At 41.9% G+C, this 25,389-nt stretch overlaps 1 protein-coding gene across 1 annotated transcript in view; it reads right to left on the bottom strand.

Annotated features, from left to right (window-relative positions):
* Positions 1 to 24,433, bottom strand: part of sptbn5 (spectrin, beta, non-erythrocytic 5) — a 61,575-nt gene extending 37,142 nt beyond the window's left edge. Inside the window, exons 1-25 of the mRNA XM_008277139.1 lie at positions 24,320 to 24,433; positions 15,886 to 16,053; positions 15,155 to 15,271; positions 14,888 to 15,045; positions 14,562 to 14,790; positions 10,855 to 10,941; positions 10,631 to 10,738; positions 10,463 to 10,547; positions 10,215 to 10,348; positions 9,480 to 9,700; positions 8,574 to 8,712; positions 8,044 to 8,178; positions 7,868 to 7,956; positions 7,613 to 7,766; positions 6,707 to 6,910; positions 6,119 to 6,329; positions 5,168 to 5,359; positions 4,101 to 4,237; positions 3,542 to 3,754; positions 3,283 to 3,435; positions 2,904 to 3,034; positions 2,013 to 2,264; positions 1,429 to 1,504; positions 789 to 1,000; positions 70 to 307 (exon numbers count right to left, since the gene is read on the bottom strand). Of these exons, the coding sequence (XP_008275361.1) occupies positions 70 to 307; positions 789 to 1,000; positions 1,429 to 1,504; positions 2,013 to 2,264; positions 2,904 to 3,034; positions 3,283 to 3,435; positions 3,542 to 3,754; positions 4,101 to 4,237; positions 5,168 to 5,359; positions 6,119 to 6,329; positions 6,707 to 6,910; positions 7,613 to 7,766; positions 7,868 to 7,956; positions 8,044 to 8,178; positions 8,574 to 8,712; positions 9,480 to 9,700; positions 10,215 to 10,348; positions 10,463 to 10,547; positions 10,631 to 10,738; positions 10,855 to 10,941; positions 14,562 to 14,790; positions 14,888 to 15,045; positions 15,155 to 15,271; positions 15,886 to 16,053; positions 24,320 to 24,433 (3,957 nt within the window). The remainder of the gene's footprint in view (positions 1 to 69; positions 308 to 788; positions 1,001 to 1,428; positions 1,505 to 2,012; positions 2,265 to 2,903; positions 3,035 to 3,282; positions 3,436 to 3,541; positions 3,755 to 4,100; positions 4,238 to 5,167; positions 5,360 to 6,118; positions 6,330 to 6,706; positions 6,911 to 7,612; positions 7,767 to 7,867; positions 7,957 to 8,043; positions 8,179 to 8,573; positions 8,713 to 9,479; positions 9,701 to 10,214; positions 10,349 to 10,462; positions 10,548 to 10,630; positions 10,739 to 10,854; positions 10,942 to 14,561; positions 14,791 to 14,887; positions 15,046 to 15,154; positions 15,272 to 15,885; positions 16,054 to 24,319) is intronic.
* Between the last annotated feature and the right edge of the window lie 956 nt (positions 24,434 to 25,389).

Below are 25,389 nucleotides of genomic sequence, written 5' to 3'. Positions count from 1 at the left end.
TGATCAGCATCTCCGTTTAGATTCACAGTTTACTGTAAAATTTGAGCTTCAGATGCTGAGTTTGCTCACCCCGACGTCTTGGACCCTGAGTCGGGCTTCGTGTCCAGACAGCGCCGCCTCGATCCGGTCTCCCTCCTGGTTCAGCCTCTGTAGCTCCACCCCCTGCTCCAAACGCTGCTTTTTATTGGCCCACAGCCCGTCCAGCTCGGACCAAACGGCGCCAAGTTCGTCCACAGTTTGCTGGATGTCGACGCCACCCGTGGAGCCCTGCTGGAGGGATTTCCCCAACTTCTCCATCTCCTTCAGCCTGAGAGGTGATGAACAGTCATTACACTGTGAGTCAACAAGAAGAAGCTGATGCTAAATAAAATCTATTTAAATAACGATCTGTTTAATCCCCCGATCAGCTTCACAGCTTCTTAATCAGGAATGATTTTCTGAAAGGTAGTGATTTGATTTGCCATATAACTTTTAAAGAGAAGCTTCTGTTTTATTTTAAATAGATTTAAAATTTAAGATGAAGCCTTTATGCATGAGACATAAAAACTGTCCAAAATAATTTAAAAATTATACAGAATGACTTAAATATAATAACTCAGAAATTGTTCAGAGACCAAAAACGGCCAAAAACTATTTCAAATTTCTCCAAAGTGACTTTAAACCTGACAAAACAAAAGTCCAAAATGACTCAAAAATTTTCAAAATGACAAGACTTGTCCCAGATGTCTAAACCTGACAAACTTCTCGACTACCACACGGGGAAGATGGCCTAATGTTGTCAGCTCCACCTGCTTCTCTGTGCCTCCATCTCCACTCGGAGCTCCTGGTGCTGCTCCAGCAGAGCCACCGCCGAGGCCACGTCTCCGGCCGACTCCTCCTGCAGGAGGCGCTCCTGGACCGAACCCGCCCAGCGCTGCAGCTCCTTGGCCTGCAGCTGGAAGCTCTGAAGCCTGCGGGCGTCCTCCAGGTGGCGCTGTCTGCTTGCAGCCTGGCGCTTCACCTGAGAAAAACTAATCATTACTTCACTTGCACTCCACACAGAACAAAGCTTTATATCCATTTCACAATCGAACCAGTCGACACCGTTAGACCTGAGGCTGAAACTAATGATTACTTTCACTGGAGATAATTTTCTTGATTAATATGTTCGTAGTTAGAGTCTAAAATGTGGTGAAAAATGACAGTGTATCCTCAAGTGTCTTTTTTGTCCAAAGATATCAGTTTACTGTCACAGGGGAGGAAAGAAACCAGAAAATATTCACACTGAAGGAGCTGCAGTCTGAGAATTTAGACTGTTTTTAATAAAAAGTTGCTCAAACCAATGAATCAACTATCAAAGCATCTGTAGACTGAGGTAACAGTTAACTGAATAATTGCTGCAGCGCAGTAGGAACACTGTGTAAAGTCTAAACTATTGTGGATCCTCACCTGCTTCAGCAGAGCCTCCAAACCTCGAACCTCCTCCATGATGGCGGCACTCTCTGCTGGGCTGCAGTCCTGCTTCCTGCAACACACACAACCACATCAGGGATGCTGAGGTCGACTCAAACCGCAGCTTCTTGAAGGAAACATGACCTCAGCTTCAGCTGACGAACCAGAAAAAAGTTCAATCTGAAAAGTCAGTGGATCTGTCTTTGACGTTAAAATGTTTCTAACAAGGCAGCAAACAGGCACCTAAAATATTCAGAGCTTCTTAATACTGAAGTAAAAAAATAAACAAGCAGCAACATTTCACACGTGTGCTTCAAATTCACTTATATGGAAACACAGCGACTGACTTTTACACATTGACGGACTGTCTTGTGTCTTTTTCTGCTGTTTTACAGAATCAGCTTGAATTTTTCTATAAAATGTAGGTGTACTCAGTTCAACCTGTCTGTACTGTTCAGGATTATTATTATTATTATTATTATTATTCTAGTAAACTGGTTTTAGTAGGACTACTCCGAGTAACAGTTTGTCCGTCTACTCTGAACCCTGCTTCAGTCCCACAGAGTGAATCAGAGCCGTACATCTTGGCGACGCTCTTCAGATAGGCGATCTTCGCCTCCAGGTTCTGGATGTCTCTGAGGGCCTGAGTCTGGTTCTTCTCCTCGTTCAGCAGCGTGAAGGAGCTGCAGTCGATGTTCACGTCATCCAGCTGCGACAGCTGAGACTGAAGCTGAGCTTTAGCCTCCTCGCAGCTGTGCAGGAACGACTGAACGTCTGCCGTGCTCAGCAGCTCGTGGCCTTTTTCATCCTTCAGCTGCTGGATTCGATCCCACCTGGAGGACACAAAGAACCAGAATCACATGAGCTGCAGAAGAGCTTCATCAATCAGTCAGTCCTCCTCAGAATCAGCTGATTCTTTATCTACAGTAATTTTAGTTTATTTAATGAAGCCTTGCAAACGTTTACCTTCATACTATGAATATTTTATTAGCTGATCTAGCATCTAGTCTAACAGACAAAAAGCTCCATTTTGGTCTCATTTGACCAAAGAACCTTGTCTTGTCTTCAAATAATTCATCAGAGAAAACTTTAAAAAGTGAATTCTGGGTAAACTTTCCAGTCTCATGTGTGATGGTGGTTGGTCAGAACAAGTTCTAGACAATGGAAGGACCGTTTTACTTCCAGAAGATACCAGGACCATCTGTTGACAGGATTCACTGTCAGATAGCTATTTTCTAACTCAGTCATTGAGATTCTGTTCACTCACAAACTAAAACCGTCACAACACTGAGTCAGTCCTATATGTGTATGCTGGAGATAAAGAATCAGCTGATTCTAAAGAGGTTTGGCATGACTGATTTTATATGAAATGATTCTGGTATGTTTGGCATGATGTGAGAACATCTGGTGTGATGCTGTTCTGTATTCAACAGATGACCAGGTGCTGCACAGTCGCGTTGCTGTTGAATCACCTCTTGGAGACGCTCCTCTGCCTGGCCTGGATCTCCTTCTGCTTACTGTGCCGACTCCTCACCATCTCCTCTGCCATTTTGATGATGTCATCCAATTGACCCCGCCCACTCACCAACTCAGTCAGGAAGTTCTGAAACACCGAGTCAACACTGGCTGAATCCAAAGTTTAAAGACACATTTCTCTGTAAAAACCATTAATCTGTGTCTAGGTGATTCGGAACTCGACCTCTGAAAAATTCAATAAACAAATAAAATAAATATAAATATATATTTCACAACCCACTGAAGGTTAGAATAAAGGCTCTTGAAGCACACAGAGCTGACTTCCCAGAATGTTTTTTTAACTTTTTGTCTCTATCACACTGGGTGACTCTTCACCTCATACTTGGCCTGAACCACTCCCAGATTGTCTCCGTCGGTGCTGAAGGTGTTCAGGATGTTCTCCTTGTCCTCCATCCAGGACTCGAACTCCTGGCAGCTGTTGTAAAATCGATGCAGACGCAGCGTCTCCTCCAGAATCCGCGTCTTCGACTGAAAACCAACAGTTCTGATGTCAGGAGACAAGCTGCTCTTAAGTATGATCTCCACCGTCCTGCTGCACTGAGGGACTACATTTCCCACACTGCCCCTCTCTCACCTTCACCAGGTTGTACAGGGAGTTGTAGTCCTGATCCAGACTGGCCTGTGTGCTCTCCACAGTGTCTCTCTGGTACTGGGCGTCCGGCAGCCACGTTGTTTGGATCTCCGCCGTGCCGCGACGCATCGAGCGGCTTCGCCTCGGACGACTCAGCTTCCTGGTCGGGCTTGCTGGCACGCCATTGGTGGAGGCGGGTGGGGTCGGGGGCGGAGCCTGAACAGGTGCATTCAAGAGGAGAAATTTAAATTTTAAGAAGTTTGAGTAATGAAATCTGTTCATTAAACTGTGGAACAGATGTTTAAGTTAAAAAACGTTATTTTATGTGCTTTAAGGCTAATTACCAATCATTGATAATTAAAACTTTGCAAATGTAGCACATTTAATATGAGATGAATATAAATAAAAGTGCTTTAAACTGCACAGCCTGATAAAGATTCAGATATCTTTAGTTTTTAATACCACATTCAGACTGATTGTTACACACAGGTCAGGTTAGAGAGCTGATTTCAAAGTTATAAATTGCTGATTTGATTTAAAAGTTCACGGTTACTGATCGTACCGCGGACGGCAGCAGGGTCAGGTAGGTTTTGGGGACGACCTGCTGGTTTCCTCGACTGTCTTTAGCGAGAACTTTGTCTTCGTCCGGCCCAGTGCCGACGATCGTCACGATCTCATTTCGATCCCACAGGAACTGGCCTGAAATCGAATTCATGATTTTCCATTTTAAGCACGTTTAGTCTCTGTATTCCCCCGTTCACCTCCTGTGAACATCAACCATTGAGTGTCATGTCAGAGTGACAAAAGAGACACAAAACAGCGACTAAGAGACGCAAAAAGACCAGAAAGAGATCACGGAGAGATGTTAAACACAAACAGATGCTGATTTGATGTAAACAGAGAAAAAATATCACCTCTGAGACACAAAAGCAGATCACTACTAGATGCATAATAACCACAGAGGCACATTAAAGCGATTAAAACTGACTCAAATACAAAATGAAGATGAAAAAGATGCAAAACCAACGCAGAGACAAGCAACCACGAAGACACACAAAATCACTCGAAACACACACTGAGAGCCAAAAAACAGCAATAAAGACACAAAAAACTAGAAAGAAGCACAGAAAGACTAGAAAGAAACAAACTGATGACAGACAGAATCAGTCGATGCCAAACTAACTGATGTCAAAGACGTCGTCGCCGTTTCTGCATTTAGTTCAAACCAATGGACAGAAACTTCCGCTGCCTGGTCTGTGTTTTATTCCTGTCTGGGGTTCACTACACATCTAATTATAGGCATTAGCTATTAGAGAAAAACCCTCTTCTACCAGCGACAACTTTAACATTTTCAAAAATGCTTGTTGCAGAGCATGAAATGTGGCATCAAACAGAAAGAGCAGACAGAACAGAATGTATCTGAAGGTGTAATATAAAATAAATAAAATCTACTAATTCCCTAGAATTCAGAACAGTTTCAGTTTGCAGTGAAAGCTGCTGCTTCTAAATGACGTCTGGATCCGGCAGCAGCTTTTTTTAAGCATCCCTTCCTTGTTGGAGACGCGTGAAAACATCAACACGCTGTAATGTCGGGATGATTTCCGTCATAGCTTCTCTTTCATCCGTTACCTCTGCTGTATCTGAAGCGGACCTTGGCTCTGCTCGGCTCGCTCTGAGGGGCGGAGCTCACAAAGCCTCTCCCACCCCGGCCTCTGGGTGATGAGGTCGTTGCTGCTGGCCCCTCCCCCTCGTCGCTGGAGGAGTCACTGTACTGGATCATCTTGGTCTGCTGAGGCTCCGCCTGCACAGGAGTAGAAACATCTCTTCAGCTCTACGGTCACAGTCGGGAGGCTCGTTCCAGCCTCCTCGTCTCCTAAATGCTCCAGCTGTGAACTGAAATCAGTCTCGGTGCTTCATCAACTCCTGAATGCAGCTGGAGGATCGAGGAGGCTGCAGGTGAAGCTCACAGCAAATACACACAGGTGGATCCTATTTCTGCAACCGTGACATGGCTGGAATATAGAAACTACGATGAGAACCTGCACCAACAATGTGTGTTTAGAAGACGCATCACATGATAATACATCAGTCTTTATTTGTAAAGTCTTATCTTGCTAGCTGTGACTCGTTCACACTTAAAGTGTTAAAACACAACATCTGTACATTATTAGCAACACATACGACAAGTGACCATGAGTACGGTTCTCTTCTTCTGACAGAGATCATTAAATGCAGCAGAAAGTAGCACTACGACACAGGACAGAGAACACGGCTGCAACGTAGTTAACTGACGTTGAGGTTTTGGTACCTGTTTCCTGGACTCCTCCACTCAGATCTCCAGTCGGAGGAACTAAGACGTGAGGAGAGGAATCGAGGGTGTACACACTGGAAAAGTAGACGAGTGGACTGTTTCTGGTGTGTTCAGTGATGTGTCGAAAAGGTACGACCAGACATCAGCGTGCATTTATTTTATTTTATATTTTTTAAATTTGATTTTATTTTATTATGTGTTTATTTCTGTGTAATGAACCCGTCTGGTAATATTTATGACGAACAGAAGCCAGGTCAGCGTGTCTGGACTCACAGTCAGAGCCGTCATCTGTGCTGCGCTCTTTGCATGCTCCGACAGTCTCTTTATCTCTGAGGCGTAAGCCAGCAGTTCCTTCTCCAGCCTCAGGTGGCGCTGCAGCAGCAGCCCCGTGCTCGAGTCGTCCTTCCCGTAATCCTCGCTGGTCAGCAGCGGCTTCCTGTCGCCCAGCCAGGAGCTCGCCTCGGCGACATCTGCAAAGTACTGGTGAGAGGAGAAGCAGCTGGTTAACAAGTCGATGGACTGAAGATCAAAAACCAGCTGTGACCTGAGACAGCAGGAGAACGAGACCGAGACACCGACTGGAGGGTTAAACACACACACGGGAGACCATCACGTGATGTGAAATGCTGACTGTGAAAACATAAATGGTGTTTAAGGAGGGAAAACCTCTAAACATAATCTAGACATGACAACTGGAAACCTGAAGCCACAGAGTGATAAGACTATCTCTACAGTTTTCTGCTTCTGAAACAGCAGCGTGTCTACAGCGTATCAGCGATGCTGCCTGCTGCTAACTGAACTGGACCCTGGGCTTGGTATTTTATTAAGTCCGGTACTTCCTTCCTCCCGTGTCTCACCTGTTTAATGGTGGCGGCAGCCTGCAGCCGGTTGCGGCGTGACGTTGCCTCCTCGGTCAGGTGGCTCCACTGCTTTTTCAGGGTTCTGGTCCACTTCTGGACGGCTCGCTGGTTCTCCTGACTCTGCTTGGACAGTAGCTCCTGACCCCGACCCAGGATCCCCTGGTACAGAGACTCCTGGGCCTGGAGCTCCGCTTCCAGCACCTGACGGGAGGTAATCAGATTACTTTATTATCCGATTTGTCTACAGTCACCTCCAAGTGTCCGGATTCTGTCACACATCAAACATAAATGTTGGAACACAAGCCTTCAAATCTGTTTAATATCCTTGATCCTTCAGGTCCTTCATTCTACATATATTCTATTTATACGTTCCATTTTCCTCTCAGTCTCTTGTCGTCTCCTCTGCTCCGTGGAAACACTGCCTGCAGTTCACCTGACAACTCCTAGTTGTACTGAGGAGCTCCTTTTCTTCAGTATTTAACATCATCTGATCAGAACTAATGGTTTATTTTTGTAATATTTTTAAAAGACACATGGAAAATGAAGTGATTGAAGTTTAAATGCTGTTGTTCTTCCTGACAAACTGTACGCCAAGTTGGAAATTCAGCTTTTCTTTCAGTTTTCAGTTTCTTGCTGATAAATGGTGTCATTTTAGCTTTTTAAACCAAACAGGTTTTGGAGGTCAGAGAGTCGAGACGTCCTGTGAAGTTTCCTCATATGAGACACTGGGTGCCTTCATGAGGTGAAATAAACATGATGAAAATCTGTGAAGCTCTTTGAAGTTTGACTCCTGTATTGTTCTCTAGCTGGTGGTCTTTACTTGCTGCACTTCTTACATCTATAGATCAGAATAACAGAAATCTTTAAGGTCTCAGATCAACAGAGTGAAACTCCAAGACTCACCTTGTGCTTGTGCTGAGCCAGCTGGATGTGGTTGAGGTCCCGTCCCAGTCCGGCCGTCTGCAGCCTCAGCCAGCGTTCGTAGAGCCAGGCCTCCAGCTCCTCACAGTCGTAGAAGAACTCAAAGAGTCTGAGCTGAGCCTCCAACTGCCTCCTCCTGATGGAGGACAAGGACAGACGGACGGATGGAAGTGTAAGGAACAACACATCTGTATCTGCTGTTAGATCTGCCGTTTAACAGAGAAAACTGAAGAGAACCTGCTGCTGCTGAGCGACACCAGAGATTTGTACTGAGCGTCCAGAGCTCTCACTCTGCTCTGAATCTGCTGGCCGTCTCGGACTTTCCCCTGAAGGACAGACAAACAGAAATCAGCCACAGCGTCCCTCTGAAAACTCCCCCAACAGTGAACTCAGAACAGTCGTCCCTTCTGTACCTTGAGCGCTGTGCTGCTGATGGCAGTGATAGCGTCACCCTGAGTGAAGATCTGAGCCTCCAGGAGATCCTGTTTCTGCAGGAGAGACTCCACCTCGGCCAGCTGCCGGCCCAGATCAGACGAACTCGCCTGGGACTGGAGCAGGGAGATGAATTTATGGTGCTTCAGAGATTTATAACATGAACATGGTCCTTGTCCAGTGACGATCTTCATATAAATCTCACTACGTGCAGTGTTTTCAACAGCTTCAGGGATTTTTCAGAACATTATTATTTTCTTCCATTTTTACATAAAAAAACAAGTTCCACATTTAGCAGATGAAATGCCAGAGAAAGAAGACATTTCAATGGAAAAGAAGGCATAAATTACAGGAGGAGCCGCCAGGAGATGACACCAGCTGGAGTTAAAACTGAGCAGCAGGTTTTGGATTAAAATCAACAAACAGGGCAGCTGACACTAGAATCAGCCACCTAAACCTGGTCTCAGTGTTTTCATGGATAACCAAACCTGCTGTTTTGCTGTAAACTCACCTGCAGCTCTTTCAGTTCCTGGGACACGAGCTCGATGTCTCTGAGGATGCTGAGAGTTTCGACTACATTTCCCAGCAGCACCCTCTGCTCCTGGAGCTGCTGCAGTAGGTCCTTCCATCGGTGGCTGATGTTCTCCTCCCTGAGAAACACAAGCACACAAATATACCAAAATATACAGACATAGACGGAGCTTACACTGCAAAAGAAAAAGAGCTGTGATTTGACAGAATGTCTCCATATTTTTGATTAAAACAGAAAACATCAGTGAAGTAAAAGTCCACGTTAAATGTAAACTAGCTGCATATATACACACACCATCCTATGAGATCCATTCTCAAAAAAATATTTAAAAATCCACTAAATTTCCTTAAATTAAAATTATTATTATATTCATTTAAAATTAGTGACAATTAACAAAAAATGTTTTGATTCTATGATTTTAAACAGATTTGTTTGTTAAATGAGAACGATTTATGCAACCACAGAGGCTTTCCATAAAAAAGTTCAAGAAATTTGTTTCCATCAGTGAAGATATAAGTCAAAGTAACCTCCCACAGCTTCTATCATCATTTTATATATGTGTAAATATAATGATATACTAATATATGTGTTTTAACTGTTTTTACACATGTGGTGTAAGTATCCTTCATTAATAATTAAAAAGGCAAAAATACATCTCATGTAGAATGAAGGCTAGAAAATCTATTTTATAAACGATAAATTACTGTATTATTGTGATTTATAATTATTTTTACTGCTTTTTTCTGTCCCAGCTGCAGATTTATTACAGTTTCTTTACAGGTTTATTCAACTAATACGTTTTGCAGTATGCACACTCAAACTGAACGACTGGTGAGTTTTCTGGAGCTCCGTCTAAACCCAGAGTTGGTTGGTCCTGACTCTGACCTTCTGATGACCTGCTCCTTGCTGTGGTAGTTTCCTCTCTCGATGGACTTGGCCATTTCTCTGAGGGCCGTGAACCGAGGCTCTCTGGCCAGAGCGTCGGTGGACAGAGCTTCCAGGCGCCGGCCGGCCGCCTGGGCCTCCTCCAGCGTGGACAGACCTCGGATATCCTGCCTCCGGATCAGACGCAGCGTGTCCTCCAGGTATCCCTCCCTCAGAGCCGCCTGGCAGGACAACACCAGCAGGTTCAGATTTTAATGTGCACAAAGCCACGTCTCCTGACCTCCAACGGCTCACAGAGCGACACAGACGCAATGTGTTTGATTTATTTTTATATATATATATATATATATATATATATATATATTATGACTTAAATAATCGATTCATGTGGAAGCAGCCAAAACACGACACACGGACGTTGTTTACACGGACATAAGTGTGAGTCTGAAAAAACATGATGCTTGAGAGTGTTTATCACAGAATCTAGCTTAAAGACAGTTTGCATAAACCTGAACCTTCCAGCTGTCCTGTGAACGAGAAAGCAGGCTGCTGCTGCATGTGAACATCTGACGCAGGTCAACAGACGTTTCACAATATTTCAGGCACACATCAGTAACCAGACACAGTATTTATCGTGTCTACAGCGCCCACGGCGGGTAACTCAGACACTCGTGTCCACGTAAACATACTATTTATACATCATAGCTGGAAACCAGTGAGGACAGGTGTGCTTACCTTCCTGTTGAACTTTTGTGCCAGCTGCTCCAGGCTCTCCAGGCGGAGCAGCGCCTCCTGCAGGGCTCGTTCTCGCTCATGTTCGGCTCTCTCGAGCAGAACCCAACTCTTCTCAATGTCGCTGAGGGCTTGACCTTCACAAACACGCAGTATTACCAGTATTTAATGTCCACTGCTCCTCCCTGCACAGGCACCATCAGTTTTCTCATGTGTTCATCTTCCACCGCTAACGGATCAGACATGCTCACCTTCTGGAGGATTGTAGGCCCTCTGGTTGTTGGCTGCCAGCTGAGTCTTCAGGCTGAACAGGTGAGCTTCGATCGCTCCACGTTCCTGAAACACAGCATTTAACCAGAAGGCTGAGCAGCGAGTCCAGACTACAGCTGACCAGATGAGTCCTGTGAATGTCATCTGACCTGGTATTTGGGAGGTTTCTCCACAGTTCTGTAGGTCTTAAACGCCGTCACCAGCGTTTGCATCTCCCTCAGAGAGTTGGGGAATCTTCTGTCATTCAGCTGCACCACCTTCAGTCAACAGGCCAGAAAATGATCATAAAAATGCAGAATTTAACGTACAAACAGACACAACTGTTGATGTTTTGATCTGTTTTCACTCCAGGTGTATAAAACTGATTTCTGACCTTGGTTTTGATCCAGTGAAGCAGATCCGACACCATCTTCTCATACTGGACCTTCATGCCGTCCAGCTCCATCAGCAAACCAACAATCTGTGGACAACATGTGTAAACGTTTGTATGGTCTGTACCATACCATGTTTAGCGCTATGTGATGACGTATGTTGTAAACTGCGCTATACAAACAAAATTGAATTGAATTGAATGAAAATACAGGAATTCCTGCATTACTAACTATTGGAGACTAAGTTTTATTTTTTTTAGTTACAAGACAATTTTTGGTTTCCTTTTATATATATATATATATATATATCTCGACTGTACAACATAAAATGAGTTTATAAATCAATGTGGACACGAGATAAAGATGTGCGTCACCAGCGTAGCTACAGAAACAAATGATATCAACTCATCAAGATATTCAGTTATCATCTACTGAGACAGATTCCTCCATCAGAGAGAATAATAGTTTCATTTTATAAACAAAAACAGGGGGATTTATTTAAAGTTCACACCCTCTCTCAGCGACAGATTCAGACTCATCCTACTGACGTTATGAGTTCCTTTACAATCAGATCAGAGTAAGTTTGTGATGAAATTTAAAAAGAGATTCAGTTCATTTTGAATGTGTTGTATTGTGCTAAAGCTTGATTCTGGAATTGAAGTCTTCAACATTCCAACCACAACTTTGGACCATAAATACATCAAAAAAATACGTCGTCAACCTTCTGTTTTCTGCATTAACTGGTTACTTGTTTGGTATCTAAGATGTCAGAGAATGGGAAAAAATATCGACAAATGTTTTGTCAGTTGTTCAGTTGTTCTGTCGTAGAAAACGAAAAGAAACAGAAAACACTCATATTTAAGAAGCTGCAGCCAGATAATTCTAATTCAAAATGATCGATTATCAAAGCAGTTGCAGGTTAATTTAATAGTTGATTACTGGCTGATAATTTCTTGCACCAACGCAGACCTTCCATAAAACTGATAGCTGTACATAAAGACGGGGAGAGCTGCAGCCTCGAAAAGCTCAGAAGATCTAAAAATTAAACGCTTTAGATTTCGTGACCATAACGAAAAAAATGAGGAGCTGAACTGAAGATGCAGAAACAACAAACCTTGAGGCAGAATGTGTTGGACTCCCTCCTGTACTCCCTCCTCCCCCAGAGTCCGCTGAGACTCCCTCCTAATGACATCCTGGTACCGTACTGACACACCTGCAGCTCATCACACACCTGGACGTCTAGTTGAAACCTTTACTGACATCAGACACCTTTAATCCACCTGACAAACCTCAGACACACCTGTTTACTCTGTTTTAAAAGTATCTAACAGTTTAAAGCGCTCCAGGTGCTCCCACACACATTAGTCACAGTAAAAACACACCTGGAGCTACAACTACAGGTATCGGTGTTGGATGAAGAACACCTGGACACACCTGGAACTGCTGCAGATGCCTTCAGATGCCACTAAAATCCCACCTGGTGCTCCAGTTTACACCTGGACGGTCACTGTTGACACCTGATCCACACAACCATGATCACGTGACCCCAGGTAAACCACTGGACATACCTGGTTCTCCTGCTCGACAGACAGAACTGTAACCATCACAGACCAACATCAGGCAGATCAACGAATCAGAAGATCAATGGCCCTGATCGAGTTTAGTTTAAGTAGAGTTTGATGTAAACACTGAGCATTTGGACACTGTGACACTTTAACGTACAAACACTTCTTCCATTGATAAGAACTAAAACAACGTATCCACTTCTTTTAGCCGGTTGTTTGCATTTTTACTACCAACAAACATCTTTACTTCGACTTACAAAACCTGAAGACATTTGTCTAGAAGTGAGAGACGCAGGAAGCTTCACAACCGCAGCCAGAAGCTAACAAACGTGAGGATAAGAACCTGAAGCTGAAGAGTCACTTTTACTACCCGTGAACGACCACTTTCACTCCTGCAGCTCTGACAACAAACACAACAACAACAAACACACAATCAACTGCCCTTAAATCCTGTCTCGTCTTCAGTTTCTATGAACCGTGTGAAGAAGCAGCCGGCAGGTACAGGTGAGCAGTTTCAGTGTTGAATGAATGCTTCCTCCACAGCGTGTGTGCGCTCTGATCTGATTAGCTTAGCATCTGTAGCTCCGCCCACAGCGAGCTGCACCAGATAGAAAAGGCAACAACCGGCTGCTTCATCCTCACGACTTCAGCTGCTCCTGATAACTGAGATGCGTCATGCATGTCCTGAACATAAGAAAAATAAGACGCTCCCACATTAAGAAACACACAAAATGTCCATAGTCGGTCCATTTAGTCTTATCCTGTTGATTATTTTCTAGGTTAATCAATTAGTTCTTTTAGCTTTGAACAGCTGCAATCAAAGAATTCTTTAAAAATTACTCAGACCAATTAAATATAAAATCGTGGGTGATGAATAAAACAGTCGACAGCTGAGCGATTAATCGCTGCATCTCTCGACCTTAAAATGCATCTGAAGGCGTTGGAGTTAGTGGAAGATTTTATGAGCGATATTTTATAATTTTCTTGCATTTTAAGGACAAAATGTTTAATTATTTAATTGAAACACATTCAGGCTGCAGCTAATAATTATTTTCAGGATTGTTTAATCTCACGAGTATATTTTACATGTTGGACATTTTGAGGTTATTTCTTTTTGTTTTTTTAAAATAAAGAACTGTAACTTTTTCATAATTTATGATTTGTGTTATTCTGACTGTGCTGTGCTGCATTTCTCAGTTCTCTTTCTATCTTCACGTTGTTCTGCTTCCACAGAGCAGCAGGACTTTTTTCTGGAGTGAAAAATGAACCCACAGTGAAGCAAAATGACCAGAAAAAGCTGCTTATAGCCCACAGTGAGGAGAAACTAGAAGCGCTGAGGTCTACCAGCTCTGTGTGTTGCAGCTCTGCCTGCAGTCCTGAGTCTAATCCAGCAGTAATCCACGCAGACAGCAGCCTGCAGGAAGCTGCTGGATTAGAGCTCAGTGCTGCTGCAGTACCAGCAGCAGCCTGCAGAGGGCACAACAGTCCACGTTGTCAACTTGTTTCTGTCATAAAAAAGCCGACAGAAATAAAAGTTACCAAGGCCTTTAGATCAGCTATGAAGTAAAACAGGTTCAGTTGTATTATAACTAACCAGGTTCTCTGCCTTAATAAGTTACTAGTCGACTATAAGGAGCCTAATGAATTGGATAAATGATCTGCTGCTGCACATTAACATAAATAAAAACTATTCAGGGCATTATTTTACAGTTCTGTAAATATATAGACTTGTTTCTGGTGGAGCTTCATTACTTAACAGATTAGTGGTCAACTGGTAAATTAATCACCAACTATTCTGATTAATCAGTTTGACTATTTTCTTGATAAAACGATGGAAATCCTGTGATTGTAGTTTCTTAAATGTGAATATTTTGTAGTTTCTTTCCTCCTCTGACAGTAAACTGAACATCTTTGAACAAAAACTTTGTCATCTTATTGTCTTATTGGTATTTGAGAGATCAAACAATAAATCGATGAATCAGAAAAAACGTAAAATTTGAACTGTTCAGGCCTGTTGCTCTGAAAATATCAATAGCATTGAGGTAAAACTTTGCAGGGCGCAGTGCGCCCCCTGGTGTCAGTTCAGACCCTGTATCTGTATTGTTAACATGTGACAGGGTGCAGTGCGCCCCCCGGTGTCAGACCTTGGCAAGCCTCTTCTGGATGGTCTGGCCCTGCTTCATCTTGGAGAAGTAGTGGTAGTACAGCGACACGTAGGTCATGACGGACTTCTCGTCGGGGTGAGCCACCACCATGTCGTCCACGTCCAGCAGCTGCATGATGCCGAACTCTCGCTCCGCCAGCGTGAAGGCGTGGCCCAGGTTGCGGCGGGGGTCATCGCCATGGAGACGGCGGTAGTCGAAGAGGTCAGGACTGGGATGGAGATAAAGAACGACGTGGAGCCAACAGAATGAGGACAGAAACCTCGGTACACCGAGGTGAGGTCATGACATTTAACGTGCTGCCTTACCGGTGGGCGTGGATCAAGGCGTTGAAGGCGAGTCCGTCCCTCCAGCTGGAGGAAAAGTCCTGAACATCGACGCCTCTGTAGCCTGCAGTTTTCCTCTGACACCAGATCAGCAGAGCCTCCTTCGCCGAGCGATGAGCAACGCTGCCTCCACCTCCAGCCTAAGGTTAAGAAAGAAATGGACGGAAAGACAGACAGGAAAGAAGTCGTCTCATTATCAACGCCATTATTCATCCGTCCAGATTAAAAGCTCTGGTTTCAGCTCTCCACCTCGTCCAGGTTAATGGGTCCGATCTGGAACCTGAGGATGATGATCCACAGCAGACCCAGGATCAGCGTCCGGTCTCCATCCACCACGTTCTCTGGACCAATCAGATCCACCCGAATCTGAGCAGACAGGAAGAGAAACTGTTCATGATGCTGCAGATCAAACAGATAAAGTCCTCAATCTGCTGCTTCTAATATAAGCTAAGAGTGAAGTGAAAACACTACTGAAGAACATGATTTGCAGATTTTTCTGTTTACCACAGATCGTACTGAAGATGGACAACGTTAAAGGAAATGAAGCAAGAACATCTCCTTCGCCTCGTGCTGGCTGGTTACCAGTCCTGCCCCTCCATGTTTGCAGATGGGACATGAGTCAAGATAAAAATTCCAAATCTGTTTTCTGTTATGATGCTGCTGATTGTCCAAGTTTTCCTGTTGTTTTAGTTTTTTGATGCTATAAAAGGGATGGATGTTGATGGACAGATGGATCCTGACTGATGGAAATTGATATGTAGCTAGTTAGTCAGGTGGCTCAGAGTTACTAGTTCTGTTTTTCCAAAACAGCGGCGATCATTTCCACTTTACCTGGAGGCTCAGCGTGCTTCATGGGCAGGTGAGTTACTTTGGTTTTGAGGACACTAATAGCTGAGCAGGACCTTGATTGCCAGGTTTGACAGAAAAGAGCCAACTTGGTGAGAAAGGCTCTGGTTTTCTGAGCTGGACAGGTGAGTTACCTTGGTTTTGAGGAAGCTGATGGCAATGCTGTTGTTCTCCAGACAGTGGACTCTGAGTTTGCGGCGGCTGGGCGGCGGCAGCGTCTCTCTGGAGATGAGCTCCAGCAGCCGGATCAGAACGACTCCGGTCTTCAGCTCCGTGTAGACGTCGGTCAGCGTCACTTTCTCCTGCAGAGAACGGAGAACAAAAAGAAAAACCATCAGTTTCATTTACTCTGCAGAACAGACATTTTTGTTGAACAAATGGTGAGAAATAATAACATGAAGCAACACAAACGAGACACAAAACGACAAAACCAAGACACAAAATTACCCCAATGAGACACAAACTACATAAACACAAAGCAAAATAAGAAAAATGAGACACAAATCGAAACACCAGACAGGATATAGAAGTGTCCCAATGAGACACAAAATGACACCAGTGGGACAGAACACACAACAAAACAAGACACACAAAATGACCACAAAGAGACAAAACTGTCTCCAAGACGAGACACAAAACAATAAACAGGCAACAAAAGTGTCTCGCTGAGCTTGTGGACATCCATCATCTCTACACCTTAATCCTCACTGGGGTCATGGGGGGCTGGAGTCTATCCCAGCTGACTCAGGGTGAAGGCAGGTTCACCTGGACAGGTCACCAGTCTATCACAGGGCTACACTTAGAGACAGACAACCAAGCACACTCACATTCACACCTACGGACAATTTACAATCACCAATTAACCTCAGCATGTTTCTGGACTGTGGGAGGAAGCCGGAGAACCCGGAGAGAACCCACGCTGCACGGGGAGAACATGGCGACTCCACGCAGAAAGATCCCGGGTGTCCTCACCAGGACGCCAACCGGTGTGAGGTGACGGTGCTAACCACCGAACCACCTAGCAGCCCAGCTTGTGGACATAAAAATGGAAACAGTTAAATAGCCTCTATTTTTGGACACTTGGAAAAATGTTGGCCATGTTGACTCCGGTGTTTTTACATTTTTGTAAAAGAAATAATCAAAGAAGTTCAACTTTTATTTGTCTTTTTTTTTTTTGTTCTAATCGAGTCCTGCTGACAGAAGACATCTCTGAGTTCTCTCTCCTCCTCCTTCATGTTGTTCTGGTTCCAGAGAGCTGCCGGACTTTATGTTGAAACATGAACCTCAGTGAAGAAACATGAGACGAGCAAAAAAAAAAAGAAGAAGAAGCAGCCCAGAACCTGCTGCTTGGAGCTCAGAGGGTCAATCTTCAGCTACAAATAACTCTTTTTGTGCACTTGATTAAAAGTGTTTTCTAAAAGTGGAAGCAGGATATTAATAACACAGAAAACACCCACTCATACAGAACAACAACTGGAAAAGCCAACTATAAATAATCTCATGCCAGCACCTCGGCTGGAGGTTCAGAGCAAAGTGTCCCTTCATCATCCAGCCAGTGAGGAGCTGTTTCCCCCTGCAGCTGTTACATAACGCCCCGGCTATCTGGAGGTCAGAGGCCCGGTTCAGCATCTTAAAGGTAAGAGGAGGAATTCCTCACTTTAGTTCACCTGAGTGTTTGTTCCAAAAGCACATTCCAAACAATTCACATTTCCTCTGTGTGAGACCTCTGGGCGCCTGGACTCCTATGACCAGAGAGGTTGCAGATTAACTCAGGAGTCCAATCAGACACACCTCCACAGAACTTTAAAAAGCTTCTGTCCCTTCGACAGTCCAAACTGAGAAAAACAGCAAATCCTAAAACTATCAAAATAAGTCCAATAATCAGTTCGTCAGCTGAAGCTGCAACTAATGATTATGTTTTTTACTGTATAATTATTTTTGAGAACCATCAATTAGTTTCTTGGTCCATTAAAAAAAGTCAGAAAAGAATAAATCCTCTGGACAGTTAGAAACTACTAGATGATGAGCTCCACCTCAACCAGCCGCAGCAGCAAAATGATAATCTCATGACATATTATGTGATAGTCTAACATACACTTTGAGTGTATTTCACTTACTTCTATCACATATTGTACCTCAGCCAGAACCTTTACTCCTAGTAGAGTGGTTCTGCAGTGAAGGGCTGCAAAAAACAATTATCTTCTGTGTTGATTAATCTTAACTACTGAACTATTTCATCTCTAAAATGTCAAAAAGTGGTGATAAATGTGGACCAGAGTTTTCTCAAATGTCTAGTTTTGCTGCTCGGTTCTGTCACAGAGGAGGAAAATAACAGAACATTCACATTGAGGAAGCTGCAAATTACAGAATTTAAAAAAATAAACACATAAATCACCCAAATCGTTACCAGATAAATCAGTTATCAAAATATTTAAGAATGAATTTACTAGTTGACAACTAATCAATTAATCGTTGTTCTCTACAGTCAAGTGTGATAAAAATTAATCAAAAAAACCTTGTGCCTGACATCTGACTGCAGCCTCTCTCCTGAAAATATTTTCCATATTTCATTAGTTATTATCATATCAGGGATTTTTTTTTTGTCAGTAAACTAATTATGTTTGTGTATCTAATGGCTCCAAAATCAGACTATAAAATAAAATAAACTCCATAACAGACAAAAATGAAGAAAAGAAAAAAAAAATCAACAAGACTTAAAAAATGTAATAATGAGAACATATATTTTAATTGAATATTTTGCTAGAATATTTGTTGTAATGATTTTCTAATGAAACAACATTGGTTACTAATAAGGTTATTCATAAAAATAACAATAATGGGTAAAATGTTTAAAATAATGAAAATATAATTGATATAATCCTCAGAAAGGGAAGTTAAGGCTTCCAGATCTTACTGTAATGACTGTGTTACCTTCCTGTGGCCTTGACAGGAGCTTTAACAGAACAATAACAGCACATCAGTCACATGTCCGTTTTATCTGCAGACAGGTTTTGTTTCTATTCCGTTATTTTGTCTCTGCGGTAAACCTTTACTGGATTTCGGTGAAGTTTCGTGGAAACGCTAAACCTGATTAGATGGTGAATTCTGGGTTTGTGCCACCAGAGTGACGAACTCTGAGCTGTGGGATCAGAACGCGTCTCTTTATCGGGTCACTGTGAAGTCATAAAGGAGGAGGCAGGCTCAGGTCAACAGCCATGACTAAGTACAGTCTGAATCCCTGTAACCTCAGAGATAGCACGGTGTTCACCAAATAAAAAAATAAAAAAGGATCACACAGAACAGAAAAACATGTTTAACCCTGAATATAATAAAAGTTATTACTATTAATGTTCATTTTATACTCACAGTTTGGCACATAAAACATCAGAAATGAAGATAAACGTCCAGTTCCCTGTAAAACTGAACAAGACTACACCCTTCTGAGAGGCTACAAAAACCTTTTAAGGCTGTTTTGCTTTTTTTTAAAAAAAAAACAAACAAAAAAAAACCGAGTACAGATGATGTTAAATGTTCCAGCTAGAATACTGTAGAGGTCACTTTAACTATTGGAAAACCTGATGAACATGATTTTATCATCCACAAACATATTTCATAACATCACCATGTGTTCTATTTTATAACATTTATTTCAACTTGTCTGGTGTGTTCACACATCACTGTAAACTCTAAAACCTTCATATTTAACCTTGTCAGGTAAATATTTAACACTATTCTTCTTTTTCTGTTGGAAAACGCTTTGGTTCTGTTGTTTTCAGTGCTTTATAATTAACAGTGACGTGACAAAAAGCTAAATAAGCTACTGTTGTTTTAGTAATTTATATTTTTAACATAAATAATTATGTGAGTATACACACGGAAGCAACCGCAGATGTTTTTGGCGGTTAGCTCACATTAGCTTAGCATGCTAGCAGAGCGCTACAACCGTTGAATGATTAGCTCTGCTGTTAGCTTAGCCGTGATGATAGCCAAACTTTTGAGCTAACGGTTCGTGGAAACGCTGGATTAAAGGGCTGATTTCTCCTCAGACAGACATTTACAGGTGAAAGAAACATCCCCTGAAACACGGACGTGTCTTTAAAGACGGGACTTGTCTTTAAAGACACGTCCGTGCTTCAGGGGATGTTTCTTTAAAGACGGGACCTGTCGCCGGACAACATTTAAAAACCCAGTTTCTATGAATCCCGTTCGGTTTAATAAAAATCTCCACATTAACTGTTTCCGTCTGTATCCGGTTCAAGATGAAACACGAAAGTTTCAGTAACTCTAACTTTACTAAACGTTGCTTCTGTGAAGACGATAAAAAATCAGACTCACCGGAGAAAAAGCAACACTTCAAGTAACTTTCTCGGCGGGTGAACCTGCGGTCAGGTGAGTTCACGGTGACGGAACGTCATTAACTCCGGCTGGCGCCATCTTAATTCAAGATGGCGGCTCAGCCTCAGCTCAGTGCTGCCACCAGCGGCCGGACGGCGAATTACAACAACACGACAGTCTAATGTGTTAATCACTGTAGCTCCAGAACTGTGAACACATTCAGACGTTTATAGTTCAAATGAAAATGAAATCTAAATGCCACAGCTTACAGTGATACGCAGGATCAACACAAAGACATAAAATGAGCACAAAGTGACCACAGAGAGGTGCAAAACCAACTAAAATATATACACTGACCACAAAATGACCACAGTGAGACTGAAATTACATTAAAATAACCACACTGAGGTGCAAAATGACCACAAAGGCACACAAGTTAACCACAAAGACAGTAGGAATGACTAGAAACAGGTGCAAAATGACCTCAAAGACACAAAACCAGAAAAATTACCACAAAAAGACTACACAGCCTGACACAAAAGAGACAAAATGACCACACAGAGATGCAAAATAACCTCAAACATGCAAATTACTGTAAAATAACAACATAAAGAGATGGAAGATGATCACAAAGACAAACAAAATGACTAGAAACGGATGCAAAAAGACCAGAAAGATGTAATATTATTCAAAATCACCACATAAAGATATAAAATGATCATAAAATGACACAAAATCCTCACAAAGCACACAATCTGACTAAAGAGAGACACAGCACGACCACAACATGCCAAATGACCACAAACAGTTGCAACATGACTACACAATGACTTCAATGGCAAACAGAAATACCACTAAGACACTTAAAATTACCAAAATGTGTAATTTAGTACATTTCAAAATTTTCTGAACGTCAGTTATTAAATAAAATAATTGTCAGATGTGTTAATAATAAACATGGACTCTACAGTTCTTCTGTGATGGAGGAACGCAGCCTTTCCTTGTCAATGTTCTGATCACTTGACACACACAGAAAAAATGAAGCAAATGAAATAAATAAATGCTCCTGAAACAGTGCAACAGTTGGTTGAACGCAGCTCCACTGCTGCCATCCTGCAGAATCCCTGAAGAATTCTGGGAATGATCAGCAGCAGGACTCGGTGTTCAGCCAACAGCTGGCATCAGTTATCAGAGAAAACACATGAAATCATGGCAGAGCTGCAGAGCGGCCGGGACGACGAGAGCCGGAGGAGGTGGAGGTCGTTTATCAGGAGATTAATGAGAGTTTAATGTGTTAGCAGCTGATAGAGTTCATTATTAGCTGCTTATCAGGCAGGAATGTGGCTGATAACAGGAGCAGTAACACTGACATCACGACACAAAAACAGAACAGAACCATGTCAGAGGTTTCTGAGACCGAGGAGAGAGTCTGAGTTTATAGCGGCTGCTTTCTGACTCCGACTGTCTGCAGGACGAACACGGAGGATTTTTAAAGCTTTAAGTCTGAAAACAACATGAGGGGACTCAACCAGAAGATCAAACTGTCGCTAAACAGTCAAACAACAAACTGAAACTCACACAAAGGTTCCTCTGAAATGACAGTAAAACACCAGCAGCTAGTCTACATAAACAGATAACCACAGGATGACTGATTACAGACTGAACAGCAGAATATGAGCTTTACTGTTCATGACTGTCATTATAGACTTTACAACAATAACATGTATTTATATTGTGCTGCCACTGTGTCCAGCATTAACTGTTGTTAATTGTAAATTATATTTTATTATCTGTATCTGAAAACTGAAAGTTTGAGACAAAGTTTAAATCTTGAAATAAACTAAAAAGTTTGGATTACAAAGTTCACATTTTGAGATAGTAAGTCCAAACTTTGAGATCTTAAGTCAAAATTATGCAAAATATTTTTGAAATCTTGAGGTAAAATGTGAAATTCTATGATTAAAAAGTTAAATTTTGGAGATAAATAGTCAAAATTATGACATGAGTGGTTTAAATGTTATATAGTATGGCCAAACTTTGAGATTATAAATCAAAATCATGCCAAAAAAAACTACAAATAAAAATAAAAATGAATAGAAAAAAGTAAGTATTTTAGATTTTAAAGTCTAAACTATCAAATAAATTGTCAAAATAATGACACAAACAGTTCAGATTTTGAGATCATGAGTCTAAAGTTTAACAAAAGTCAAAATCATACAATACTAAAGTAAAACCTTTATGTAAAAATGATGTATTTGAGATTTTTTTTTAAAAAAATCAAAATTGTGAGATAAATACTCATAACTACGACATCAAATTTTGAAAAAATGAAGATGACACTGAATTACAGACACGTACCACAAATAACTTTTTAAAAATGTAATTACATTTTTTAAATCCAGAACTGAAACTCTGTTTAACAATTTGAAAAGCAAAACTCTGAACACAATGAACGATAAAACATGTTGAATTTTTATGGATCGGAAATATCTATTCAAAGGCAGTAATGTGTGGTAAACTGTTGTCTTTTAAATATGTTTTGGAAAACAATGTTTTTGTTCAAAGTTCTGCATGAAGGAAACGCTGCAGACTGAGTGGATGGAAACAGAAAAACGTTGCTTCACCTGCACCAATGTTGGTTACAGTGATAATAAAATAGAAAAGAATCTGCCTGCATGTGACTGATTGAACAACAAACACACAGAACACCAGCATGGAAACACAGCAGAGTTTCTGCTGCAGCATCACTGCTCAGTGTTTACTGTCTGAGACCAAATACAGGCGTCCAGAAGGATTTTGTTCCTGTTAGAAAACCGTCATTATCACAGTTTGGAAAATGTGTTTAAGCTGATAAAACCAAATTTTGACATGAATAGTCCAAATTAGGAGGTCTCAGGTCAAAATGTTTAAGATAAAGATTAATTACTGAGATATGAACTCATATCTTTAAATTATAAAATTATAAAAATTTAAGACAATAAGTCTGAGTTAGGGAATAAACTCCAGGTTTTAAGTGCATAATTCAAAGTTAAGATACAGCACAAGATATATCGTACGAACTATGAGACACTGAAATATCTTGAAATAAAAAGTCAAACTTCCGAGACAGTGATTCTAAATTTTGGGAGAGAAAAGTCGAAATGATGACATAAAAAGCCAAAAATCCAAAGCAGTAAAGTAAAGTTATGACCAGTCAGATATTTGAAATTAAATGTCAAACTCTTGAGATAAAAGCTAAAAATTAGGATTTTTAAGATATCAGAGTCAAAGTCAGAACTATGAAATAGAAATATACTTCAGAGAACAAAAAGCTGTGACATGAAAAAATACATTTTAAGACAGGAAGTCCAAATCCTGACGTAAATAAGCCGTAAATAAAACATTTTAGGTGAAAAGTCAAATTTGGAAAAGTGAATCCTCATTATGAAGGAAAAACGCTTAATTAAAAGATCAAAAGTAAACTCATGAAATAAAAAGTTTTCATGTTTTGTGCACCCATCCATCCACCCCGACCTCCTCACCAACCATTCCTATGGCCAGCAGAGGGCGTCATCACTGTAACTTAAACATACGTGATTCTCGGACATTTGCTGACTTATATGATGACTATAGATCCAATTATATCAGAAGAAATCAGAAGATAAGGAAACATCTGTCTGTTAATTATAATGCATAATGTTCTTCATTTGGCTGAATTGAGACTCACTCAGTCCATCCATCCATCATCTCTACACCTTTATCCTCACAGGGTCATGGGGGGCTGGAATCTATTCCAGCTGACTCAGGGTGAAGGCAGGTTCACCTGGACAGGTAACCAGTCTATCACAGGGCTACACTTAGAGACAGACAACCAAGCACACTCACATTCACACCTACGGACAATTTACAATCACCAATTAACCTCAGCATGTTTCTGGACTGTGGGAGGAAGCCGGAGAACCCGGAGAGAACCCACGCTGCACGGGGAGAACATGGAGACTCCACGCAGAAAGATCCCGGGTGTCCTCACCGGGACGCCAACCAGCGACCTTCTAGCTGTGAGGTGACGGTGCTGACCACCAAGCCACTGTGCAGTCCCTATCAGACCTGAATGTTATCTGAGCAGATGGACCCATTATGAATAACAACATACTCTTTACTATACTCTGAGGTTTTTCCGGAGCTCTCAGCTGACAGAGCAGCAGTCGCACCTGACAGCACGATGGACGTTAAAGCTCTCACTGAGGTTCTCACCCCGTTCTTGTAGAACACGCTGTTCATCCACTTGGTGAAGGTTTTCTTCTGGACCGCCATCCTCTGCTCCTGCAGCTCCCGCACTCGCCACGCCCCATCCTCCTCCCCCTCCATCCTGATTGGCTGAAACACACCAGGTGTCAGGAAGAGTTAAGATCAGGGAGAGGAAGGCCTCTGTGTCATTTTCTAGTTGTTTTGTGTCTTTCTGTGTTGTTTTGTGTCAGTGTATAGTTGATTTGTGTACCTTTGTTGTCATTTTGTGTGTCTTCTTCGTGCTTTTCATGTTAGACTGACTTCAACAATTTTCCTGAGGTTTTTACTAAAGGGATCAATAAAGTTTTATCTATCTATCTATCTATCTATCTATCTATCTATCTATCTATCTATCTGTCTATCCAAACATAAATTTTAACTGCCATGTCAAACATGGATCCGTTAAGTAACGATTGCGTAAATGAAGTGACACTAAAAACCGACAACGCTTCACAGAGGAATTTATTAAACCAGTGTCAGTATTTATTCAGGTGACGTGATGCTGACTGTTCTGTCATCTGATTGGTCGGTGAGTCTCTGAGTCAGCAGGTACAACAGATACCTTCATTCACGCTGACAGGAGCAGTTACGCCTTCAGATCATCACTGCTGTAAAAATTCCTGTGTTTGGGTGTGTGTGTGTGTGTGTGTGTGTGTTTAGGCTCATAACTGATCTTTGATTTTTTGGAACGGCACCCAAGCTTCCTTCAGCTCTGAACTATGGTCCTGTTAATGTTTCACTCTGATGATTCAACACGTTGCTGCTGCTCATTAAATCTAATTTTCAGGCTCACACGTAGCTGCATTGTTGTAAAAACAGTTTCTAATTCAACAAATATTTTACTTTTTTTTTTTTTTTTAGCTATATACTAAACTGTACAATTAAACTAATCCATATTGACCTCCTGCAGGTGCTGTTGGTGACCTGATAGTTATTCAGTACAAAATAGGAGACACAGAACAACCAGAAAATGACACAACACAACAACAGAGACTCAAAATGGCAACAAAAAGATACAAAACAACCACAAAGAGACA

The sequence above is a fragment of the Stegastes partitus genome, unplaced genomic scaffold, assembly GCF_000690725.1.
Source record: "Stegastes partitus isolate 25-593 unplaced genomic scaffold, Stegastes_partitus-1.0.2 Scaffold89, whole genome shotgun sequence".
In the NCBI taxonomy this organism is placed as follows: Eukaryota; Metazoa; Chordata; class Actinopteri; family Pomacentridae; genus Stegastes; species Stegastes partitus.
This window is presented reverse-complemented; position numbering and strand designations above follow the sequence as displayed.